At 38.2% G+C, this 10,653-nt stretch overlaps 1 protein-coding gene and 1 long non-coding RNA gene across 5 annotated transcripts in view; one reads left to right on the plus strand and one right to left on the minus strand.

Moving 5' to 3' along the window:
• Positions 1 to 8,116, minus strand: part of LOC127266456 (uncharacterized) — a 33,123-nt gene extending 25,007 nt beyond the window's left edge. The window contains exons 1-3 of one of the 3 annotated variants that reach the window (XR_007842145.1): positions 7,876 to 8,116; positions 7,724 to 7,843; positions 7,468 to 7,659 (exon numbers count right to left, since the gene is read on the minus strand). This is a non-coding gene — a long non-coding RNA (uncharacterized LOC127266456). Of the gene's footprint in view, positions 1 to 7,058; positions 7,660 to 7,723; positions 7,844 to 7,875 lie in introns of those variants that run through there. The other 2 variants (XR_007842146.1, XR_007842144.1) reach the window with 2 other exon arrangements.
• On the plus strand, positions 709 to 5,690 carry LOC127266454 (peter Pan-like protein). Of its 2 annotated transcripts, XM_051296717.1 has the most exons (9): positions 815 to 830; positions 2,116 to 2,196; positions 3,000 to 3,136; positions 3,260 to 3,439; positions 3,648 to 3,878; positions 4,033 to 4,125; positions 4,199 to 4,386; positions 4,827 to 5,020; positions 5,427 to 5,690. In XM_051296717.1, the coding sequence occupies exons 3-9, from the start codon at positions 3,119 to 3,121 to the stop codon at positions 5,558 to 5,560; spliced, it is 1,038 nt and encodes a 345-aa protein (XP_051152674.1). In that variant the 5' UTR covers positions 815 to 830; positions 2,116 to 2,196; positions 3,000 to 3,118; the 3' UTR covers positions 5,561 to 5,690. The 2 variants fall into 2 exon arrangements, with proteins under 2 accessions (XP_051152675.1, XP_051152674.1); XM_051296718.1 differs by lacking the exon at positions 3,000 to 3,136 and having other exon boundaries at positions 709 to 830.
• Positions 8,117 to 10,653: the final 2,537 nt, after the last annotated feature.

The raw sequence follows: 10,653 nt of genomic DNA on the forward strand, positions 1-10,653 counted from the left end.
TTTTAATAAAATAAAAAAAACTTATCCAAATAAATATATATTTTTTAAATTGTTTGGTTACACAGATATAAAAAAATATATATTTATATAAAAAAGTAGGGGTAGTTTTAGTAAATGTACTATTTACCTAATATTACAAATACCCTTACAACTTCCAATATATTACACAAACACCATTACCTTTATATCGCACAATACTAATAAGATCATTTTAGTCATTTCTACTTTATTCCTACTATATTCCAATATATACTAATATTTCTAAAATTCCGTCCAAAAAACAAATGGATACATAATCATGGGACGGAGGGAGTACATAAAATTCAAATATTTGTTTAGGTAAGAATTTTGAAAATTTTAAAAACAATAAAATCAAATATTTAATAGTATAATATTCATAAGAAAAATAAATATTTAATATAATTTTTAAAATAATTATTAATTAATAATGATTGTTAGTTTTTTTAAAAAAAGCTGAGTGCAAACTTCTATGGGAGAAAGGTCAATTACGCAAAAATTTTAAATGATGGAACACCTAATTGAAATGAATACAAACAAATAAGGAATAGAAGCCCAATATTAAAAATGGGCCCTAAGCCCAATTGAAATGTATGCTGGGCTGGACATATTAAAAGAATCCCACCCCATGTCCAGTGCTTAACCTTCCCTATCTCTCTGTATTTCATATCGAACAGCTCGGACACCTATATATATATATGACGTGCGGCTAGGGTTTCTGTCGTGTCGCCTCTGCCGATTCGAATGCTCCATTGACGGAGACGCTCTAGAGTGGACAAAAACCGCAGATCTTCGCATTCACTACCACCATGGTCAGTCTACTGCTCCTCGACTTCGACTTGTTTTCATCTTCAGCATTTTCCTTGTTATAATTTACTTTTTGTCGAAATTGTATTTGGTTTTGCGATCTCTGTAGTTAGCCAAGTGATTTATTTACCAATTTCCCTTATATTTGATACGATGGTGTTTTTTTTGGGACATGCTTCGTTAATACGTATACACGCTACTATCGTTAACCGCTATATCTTTATTGAAAAATCATATACGAATTTTACTAATTAATGCAATGGCGTATACTTGGGGTTTATGTTAACGATTGTTGATGAGTTCTAATATTTGAGCTGTTATTTCTTGTTGGAACGGGGTTAATCGGTAGAAGTGAGGCTGCATTTTTACTATAATATCTCATTTGATTTTTTATGTACAGTGGGTTCATCGCTCACACCTTAATTTTCATATTTTTATATGTACAGTTGAAATTAATATAAGTTTCATTTAAAAAATCTAAATATTACTGTTGTGGACAAAAAATAATAATAATCATAATGATAATGGTAGGAGAGTCTTAAAGGGTATAATTGCATCTGCACTTTCATTCTTACGTTGTTGCTGTTTACGCAAACTTCGATAGATTTGCAATCTTATCACTTCAATTCGCCTTGTTTTTTAATTGGTTGTTGTACTCTGTTTTAAATGTGTTTGTTGGATTTTGGTGTGTCAACTCAGTTGCTCAATGGCTTAACGTCTTTAATAATTATTTGGTTATTTTCTTAAATCTTTTATTTTTTCAATACTTTACGGTGCCAGCATGTATCATCTTTGGTTATCCGGGTGGAATTGAAGTATATGCAAGAGTGGTTAAGTGCTTTTATTAATCATCATATCTAGGTAAATGCTGCTGCTAATTTTGTTAAGATTTTGAACGGTGATTCGTGAGTGTAATGTGTCCGTGCGACTTAGGGTGCGAAGGATTATACAAACGGAAATCCAGAAGCAACTTACTTCAGTTGATACAGGATAATGGAACTCGGCTGCGCCGCGCCCTCAGGGCTTAAATCTTACTGAACAAAATGTTTATTCTCTTTTTATGTGTAAACAAGCATTTATTCTAAAGATCCTGAAGTTTGAAAAACTGTCATCATTTGTTGGGTAAAACATGCACTGGTGAGGATGAGTTGGGTATACTATGTGACTTGTTGCCAATGCTGTGTGATTGACATTTGTTGCTTATCAAATCTAGAAGCATCTTTTGTACTTTGTTTATGAATATTCAAATTTTAAATTCTAAAATTACTTTCCCACTTATCTGCCTTGTAGGGCTCTTGAGTTGGTTCTACTTGGAACAGTTTTGATGATAATTTTTCTTATTGCAGTCCGCCAATGGAAGAAGATACCCCTGTAAGTTCTGTTCCTTTTACTTATACATATATATATATATATTTTTTTTTTAATCTTCTTGCAGAGTTTCTACTTGTCCTAGTTCTAAATTCCATATGTATCATGGAATTTCCAATTGATCTCTTCACTATGCAGTAGTCAAGTAGTCAAGTGTATCATTAACATATTATAGGTTCTATGTTAACAAATATATTGATTTTCAGTGTTTGTTAAAATTGACTCTTAACCAAGTACACCCTCTAATTCACAACCTTACCAAAAAGGGGTTCATTAATAACTACTTAATTGACTATTAACCAAATAACTTGTCTTTTCTTTTTTAAAATATAATTATATATTTTAATTATATATAAAATTTTATATTTTATAACTTTTTAAATTTTAATTAAATTATTTAATTATTTTAATTTTAATTTATAATTATTTTTACCATATAATAATTATTTTTTTTAATATATTTCTTAATTACTTATTAATCTAACACGCTCAATTATCTAGGACGCTGGCAGCATTATTTAATTTATAGAACAATTAATTTAGATTAAGCTTTACGCATTGGGAATGCGAATATTAAATATTTAATTGCACCAACTATATTTTCACCATAAATGATTATTAATTACAATAAAACACTTTTACAAAATTCAATTTAAAGCTCTAATGTTATTTTTATTGGATTGGATCAATTTGGCCCAATTGATTTGGTATTGGGCCTGTCTGGAGCCCAAAATATGGTTTAAGAAGCGTAAATCTAAGAGGAGTATGGCCAGCGAATTATTTTGAACTTATTGTTTCAATAACAGAAACCCTAGGCTCTGCTCTGTCGTCGTTTCCTACTGCGAGGGCGTCTGCTGTTGATTTCTCAGGAGCTTCGATTAGATTGAGATTTCAAGCTACGGAATTGTAGTTCTTCTATAGGAAGATGCCTCGCTTTCGGAATGTAAGTGTGAAGTTGTTAACGAGAGTGCATGTTTTCTCATTGTTTTGTATTTTGTCTGTTGCAAGTTGAGTAATGGGATTCGTTTTTTCGGTTTGCTGTTTTCTGAATTGTTTGTTGATGCAGAAAAAGAGGAAACCGTTTGTTAAACCGACTATAAAGAAACAACCGACCGTAGACCATGTAACCGGGGACAAGATCCCGAAGAGTTTTGTGTTTTCTCGGGGAAAGTTACCCGACGTTCTTCGAAAATTGCAGATGGATTTAAGAAAATTGATGCTTCCATTCACGGCTCTCAACCTCAAGGTGAGTATTTGTCGCGTGCTTTCTTTCTCCTCCTTCTTCTTCTTTTAATTGTTTGTTTCTCTGGACTGTATTGCTCTCCACATGATTCAATTGATATTAAGAACTTACTATAAATTTGGATTGTTTACCAGTCCTCAGTTGACGCATCTACTTAGATTTAGATTGTGCATTAACCTTTCCCAATGCCTGAATTTGCTTTTATTTGTAGGAAAAAAAGAGGAACAATCTCAAAGATTTTTTGAACGTGGCAGGCCCAATGGGTGTTACACACTTCCTGATTTTATCGAAAACTGATTCTGCGCCGTACTTGAGGGTTGGTAGAACACCACAGGGCCCAACTCTAACCTTCAAAATTCTTGAGTATTCGTTGGTTGCTGATGTTGTCAAGTCTCAATTGCGTCCGAGAAGTCATAAAGATCTTTTTGATAACCCGCCTTTGGTAATGGTTGGTTTATGCCTTCTTCAAATTCTGAGTGTTTTACAAATGTTTGGATTGGCTTTAGCTGCTGCAACTATTCTGTTTAATGCGTTGTTTTAGCCACTTTAATTATTACACTAAATATGAATGCTGAAGTTTGTGAGTTAATTTGTAGATTGTCCTTTCTGGTTTCGGGACTGGGGAGCAGCATCTTAGGCTTACAACTATAATGTTTCAGAACATGTTTCCTGCCATTGATATAAACACTGTAAGTCTTGAAACCTAGCGTCAGGAGCTTTGCATGCCTAGTGGACCGCATCATATTGTTGGACTTGTTTCAGGTCAAGCTTTCTTCATGCCAAAGAATTGTGCTGCTAAATTACAACAAAGACACCAAACATATAGATTTCCGGCACTATTCAATCAGATTACAACCGGTTGGGGTGTCACGACGAATAAGAAAATTTGTACAGAGCCATCTGGCCCCTGATTTGAGAACTCTTCAGGATGTCTGTGATTATTTAACAAAGTACTCTCTCTAGGCCCTGAGCTCTTTACATTCACACTTGCATGCACCTTAATATTTTGCATAAGAATCACTGGGTCATGGGAGCTATAGTTTTTCATTTTGTTCTGATATCTTTTATCCATGAGACATTATATTGGAAGCCTGTATTACAACCGGTGTATTTCTTGATTAACCTCCATCCTCTCCTGTTTCCAATGAACTAAAATGTAAAATTGTTTATGGAGTTACGATATGCAATCAAGTAGATGTTGAGGTTATTAGTCATGAGCTTGTATTGCTAGCATGTAATTCTCTTCTTAGGCTATCATAAGTAAGGTAGATGTAGTTGGCAAGTCTTTCGGGCCTTAGTATCTCATGAGTCTAATGCTTCTTATCATTCCTATCGGTATGTTCCATTATGTTCCTAATGTTTTGGTGGCTTCCATAATTTCATATTTTAGGGCTGGTTATGGATCAGAAAGTGAAGTGGACGACGAAGCAGCAACTGTAAGTCTACCAATGGATCTTGGAAGAGTTAATAAGGCATCAAGTAAGAGTGCTGTCAAACTTCAAGAAGTTGGACCTAGAATGACACTTCAGTTGGTAAAAGTTGAGGAAGGATTGTGCTGTGGAGGAATCATATTCGATGCATTCGGTAAATACAGTTTTTGCTTTGGCTTAGTTAAAATTCAATTTTTTGAAAGACTAATTCCTGATTTCTGTGGATGCATGTTTGGATGACAGGTATAATCTGCTACTAGCAATTATTATTGTACTTGTTGTGTTAGCTAAATAATCTCACCCGACCCAACTCTATTTAGCAAACAATTAAACATGCCCCTGTGTGTTTATTCGTGCCCTCGTTATAAATGAAAATGTACTAGAAGCCTAGATGGTTCCCTTGGTGTTATAGCTTACCAAGTTTCCCACCCATATCCAGTTTCGTTTTCAGTTTAATTGTTTGCATCACACATTATGTCTCAGTTATTCATCTCAGTTTTACGGATGTATTTGCATTAAATGAACTCCATTTCACGCACTTTCATCTTATTTTAATTTAGGAAATAATGCACCGAGCAAGAACAAGAAATCGGACGAGAACGACGAAGAAGGAGGTGATGGTCGTGAAGAAACAGATCAAGACGAGGAACTAAGTGATGGTAGCGAAGGCAGGGATGAAGATAACGATGAATAGGTGTGAGAAGATTAAGATTAGTGTGTTATAAAGGTAATTGTTGTTAGCTTGCTTTGCCATGCATTGTAAACGGATGACTATCTTTCCTGACTCCTATTATTTTAAATTTAAAATGGCATAATTGGGCTTATGATAGTCTCTGACAAACGTAGGGCTGTCCATCGTAGGTTATTAATTATTCATATATAGAAGCTGAAAAGACTTGGGCCGGGAAGCAAATTATTTTTTGTCATAATATAATCAAAATTCATTAACTTTGGTCTCAATATAAAAATTCTATCAATTTTGGTTTTAATATAATCAAAATTATTATTTGTTGTCTCAATATAACTAAAATTTATCATTTTTTGTTTCAATATAAATTTTTTATCAATTTTAGTTTCAATATAATCAAAATTCATTATTTTTTGTCTTAGACGTGGACTTGTAAGATTGTGCAATTTCTTCATAAAGTTTGCAGCAGACAACAGTTCAACTTGTTGCAAGTCTTCTTGCATATTCGTATCCGATTTGTTGACGGTGTGACAAAAAAAAAAAAAAGGTTTGATTATATTATGACTAAAAATGATAAGTTTTGATTATTGAGACTAAAATTGATAAAAAAAATTTATATTTGGACAAAAATGATGAGTTTTGGTTATATTGAGACTAAATTAATAAGATTTTTATATTTGAATCAAAATTAATAAATTTTGGTTATACGAGGACCAAAAATGATTTTTTTTCCAAAAAAAAGTCATTGATAATTCTACAGATTTTTTTTTTGCCCCCATTTAATTTCCTAGTAATATTTGGTAAGTTTTTATTTTTATTTGGTAAGTTAAGATTTAGTTGATTAGTGATGACAATGAAGAATGAGTTGTATTGGCGAGTTGGTTCAAATTTTTATTTTATAAGTATATATATAGATCCATTTTTGTGTCATGGTAGCAACATAATAATTTCAATTTCACTAAAAATAAAAAAAGTTCATATATACTAAGAAATTCTCATTTATACTTCTCTCAACGTTTTACATTCCTATTTTTTATTTATTTTTATTCCATATAATTTATTTTTTCATTTTTTAGAAAATAATAATTGCATTTTAAATTTTATAATTTATAATTTGTTAAATCTTAATTAAGTTTTTTTATTAGTTATTTTAATTTTAACCTATAGTTATTTGTATTATACATTAACTATTTTTATATATATTCCCTCCGTCCCATTGAAAGGTTATCATTTTCCATTTTCATCCGTCCCATAACAAGGTTACTATTTCCTAATTTAGTAATTGTATTACCTACATGTTGATGTAATTTTTCAACAAAAATAAAGTAAAATTCAAAGATATAGAAAATATCCTTAAACTTGATTAATTAGTGTCTGAGATTAGGAATCTCTAAACACTGTATGGTACAGAAAATAAACTGGAAAATAAAAGACTGAAATTTAAAGTGGTGATCCCCAAATCTGACTTTGCTTTGTTGAAGTTGATTGAAGATGTCTTGCCAAATGATGATCCAAATCCTTAAATATTCCCTGGGAAACCGTACTGAAAACCGTCACCCGAACGGTTACAACGTCTCCTTCTCAACCGTCTTCCAACCTTTCTCATGCTGACACGTGTCCCCAGCAGACCAAAATTCCCTATATTTCACTCCTTGAGCCGACCACAGACCTTCCGCTCTTTTGGCCCGACTTCGTCCTTCGTCCGACCTACTTCTTCGCCCGACCCCACTTGGGCCGACCTCCATATCAACCGCCCCCTGTCTTTGATCAAAGGCCTCCGCGTTTGTCCGACTCCTCCTTCTATCCGACCTACAGTTTACCCGACCTGCGGATATCCCATCTCGACGACTTTCCGTCTCGAGGACCTCCCGACTTGAAAACCTTCCGACTCATCGTCTTTCCGTCTTGCGGACCTCCCGACCTGAAGACCTTCCGACTTGAGGTCTTTCCGTCTTGCGGACCTCCCGACCTGAAGACCTTCCGACTTGAGGTCTTTCCATCTTGCGGACCTCCCGACCTGAAGACCTTCCGACTTGAGGTCTTTCCGTCTTGCGGACCTCCCGACCTGAAGACCTTCCGACTTGAGGTCTTTCCGTCTTGCGGACCTTCCGACCTGAAGACCTTCCGACTTGAGGTCTTTCCATCTTGAGGGCCTCCCGACCTGAAGACCTTCCGACCTGAGGTCTTTCCGTCCTGAGGACCTACCGACCTAAGAACCTTCCGTCCTGAGGTCTTTCCGTCCTGAGGACCTACCGACCTAAGAACCTTCCGTCCTGAGGTCTTTCCGTCCTGAGGACCTACCGACTTGAAAACCTTCCGACCTGTATTTTCCTTAGAAATAAATAAATAAATTTATTTTCCTTGATTTCCTCACGGTGTCCTTCAGCCAGTTCAATCAACCCTATTGCCAGGCCCATTCTTCTTTTTACCTTGGGCTTTTAACCTAATTCTAAATTTCGTACGTAACAACTTGCCCGCCGCCAAGGGACTTTCAAACGCCATTTAACAATCAATGTTTGGAAGTTCATAAAGCACTACCTCCTTAGCAACTACACCAGTTACTGCAACACTCTTGGTTAACTTCCTTCTTCGCAATACAAGCCTGTGTGAATCACAATCCCAAAACATTCTAACTATGGCGAATCAATACATTCCTGCCCTTCCTTTCGACGGAACCCTTCCAGAAGGTCCATTTTCAGCCTCGAAAGTACTAACTCCGACGATCCGTCCATATTGCACTACTCCTGAAGATTCAAATCGGATGAGGGAAGTTTTGGAATCTCGCAACTCCTTGGCTATCAACAATCCCAACTACCAAGCAGTTCGCATCCGAGACAGCATCAAGACCCATCTCACAGACCCAAAAGATCTGTATCGTGCTTGGTATCGACGAGTAGCAGAACACTTCCAGACCCAATGGCGATCCCAAAAGATCGACCAAGCAATACTACTGTCCACCATGCCTATCAACCTGCATGAGAAGGTGCTGTTGGCCATGTCCGCCTTCTGGAATGCGGAAAATGGGACTTTCCTTTTGCCATCGGCCCCCTTTGGCCCAACTCTTATGGACGTGGCCATGATCGCACATCTCCCAGTCGTGGGTGAAGACCCTGTAATGGGAGCCCTAGATGGGCAGGAGCCATCAGAAGACCATCCGGGATGGTCTTTACAAGGTGTGAAGGAATGGGGTTGGACAAAGTTCGCAACCGACCAGCAAGGGGCTCCAGGGACTCCTGTAACCGACCGGGAGCATACTGCCTTTATCCTGTTCTGGCTTTGTAGGTACGTCATTGTTTCCCCTTCCAAAAGTGTTCTTCCTTCTCACCTCGACCAGGGTTAGCCTTCGTTTAATAGATAACGATAATAGGAAATTAGACACTGCCGCGTCGGGTCCTTTTTGGTTTTTAGAACTTTGGTTCCGTCTTTACTTCCCCAACGCGTTTAACTTAGGATCTCCGCCCCCTATGCCAACATCTGAAAAACACTTAGGATTAGTCCTCAACCGACTCTGCTCAGGACGCAATAAACTCCAATCTTCCGATCCCATAATAACCGCCATTTTAACAGATACCCGCAGTAACTCTCGATTTTCTATGTATAAAAAGTATGCGGGTTATGCTCCCGACCATTTTTGGCCCTTTCCAGTACCAAACCCGCTTCCGACTCCTGAGCCTTGTCCTCATCCCACCTATCCTTTCGCCTGGGACGTCGCCCTCAAACCCAGGTCTCTTTTTAGTAGCAAGAAACTTGATAAAAAAGGGCAGAAAACTTTTTACACTTTCAACTATGAACCTCAATTCATGGCGCGCCAGTTCGGCTGTTGCCAAGGTATCCCTGGACCCGTCGCGTGTCCCCAAATAATTTTTCAAAGTCCCGACCGACGAGTCCTTCCTAATTCAATCCCTTCTTATATCTCCCAGCTCACCACGTATATAATTTCCAATTCTTATATTCCTTTCCGCTCCAACCCTGAGATCGTAGATACTTTCAATGAATGGTGGTCGGTTGTATGGTCCCTGATATCCCCTGATGAGGGTCGGTTGCTGAACATACTCCTTCCCCCCCAAGGATTGGTTCTAGGGGCGGCGAGACATACTAGCACCCAACAACAAACAACCGCCCCGGGAATCGGATCTGGTGGTCCCACGCGCAAAAGAAAAACTTCCCAGCTGCAAACACCCCCGACCTCGGAGACCGACCAGCAAACACTAGCAGACCTTGGAATAAATAGGACGTCAGCAAGGACCCGACCCCGAATTGGTAATGTTTCTTAACACCGTGAACCAATTCACTATATCGTAACTTTGAATTTACTCATTTCATTCCCCAGAACCGACCTTGGTGACATCGACCATGCAACCGACGCCAGCCCCAACCGATCATTCAATCGGGCCTTTGGTCCAGACCAATTTGCCACTGAGCAGTCGGGCGGAGGACCCGACGCGGAGGCAAACTCTTCCTCCCGTACCGAGGAGTGGTCGGGCCAGGCCCCCGACCAGGAGACAATCTTTACCAGCAGTGCCTATAGAACCAGTAAGTTCCTTTATCAGCAAGACTTAGGATTCGAATGATCAACCTTAATATATTTAACAACAAACATCTTCATGATTTTTCCACAGACACCTTCACCCATCCCATCAGCAGCAGGGGTCTCTTCTGACAGCGAGGGAACTACTTCCCAGATGGGTCGACCGCCATACATAGCATCAGACTCATCCATGTCGAAGGAAACACCAGCTGCCCTTGCCGAAGCTGACCCTCCATACGACGTCCCGGAAGCTGCTGATCCCGAAACCGTCCAATCGGGTGCAGCCGTGCTGGAGACTGAAAATGCCTCAGCTGCAGTGGCTCTAGATGCAGCCGTCCACCCTGCAGCCGTCCAGCCAGCAGCGGCGCTCCCACCAGCAATCGAGGGGCAGGCAGAAGAACCACCTATGGCAGCCCAACCTCCAGAAATAGAAGAAGTTTCTTCATCCGATTCGGAGACTTCTGTGAACTTGGTAAGATTAAACCAATCCATGCTACAATGTTTCCTTCAGAAAACACTAACTGTTCTATATACTACTTTCCATAGGGACCCAAGTCGGCACCTCAGCGAC

This window comes from Andrographis paniculata, unplaced genomic scaffold (assembly GCF_009805555.1).
Source record: "Andrographis paniculata isolate CXL003 unplaced genomic scaffold, ASM980555v1 Contig76END, whole genome shotgun sequence".
Lineage (NCBI taxonomy): Eukaryota > Viridiplantae > Streptophyta > Magnoliopsida > Lamiales > Acanthaceae > Andrographis > Andrographis paniculata.

Coding starts and splice junctions, on each gene's coding strand:
- LOC127266454 (XM_051296718.1), top strand. Junction 3,879..4,032: donor TTTTTGATAACCCGCCTTTG/GTAATGGTTGGT, acceptor GTTAATTTGTAG/ATTGTCCTTTCTGGTTTCGG. Junction 4,126..4,198: donor CTGCCATTGATATAAACACT/GTAAGTCTTGAA, acceptor GACTTGTTTCAG/GTCAAGCTTTCTTCATGCCA.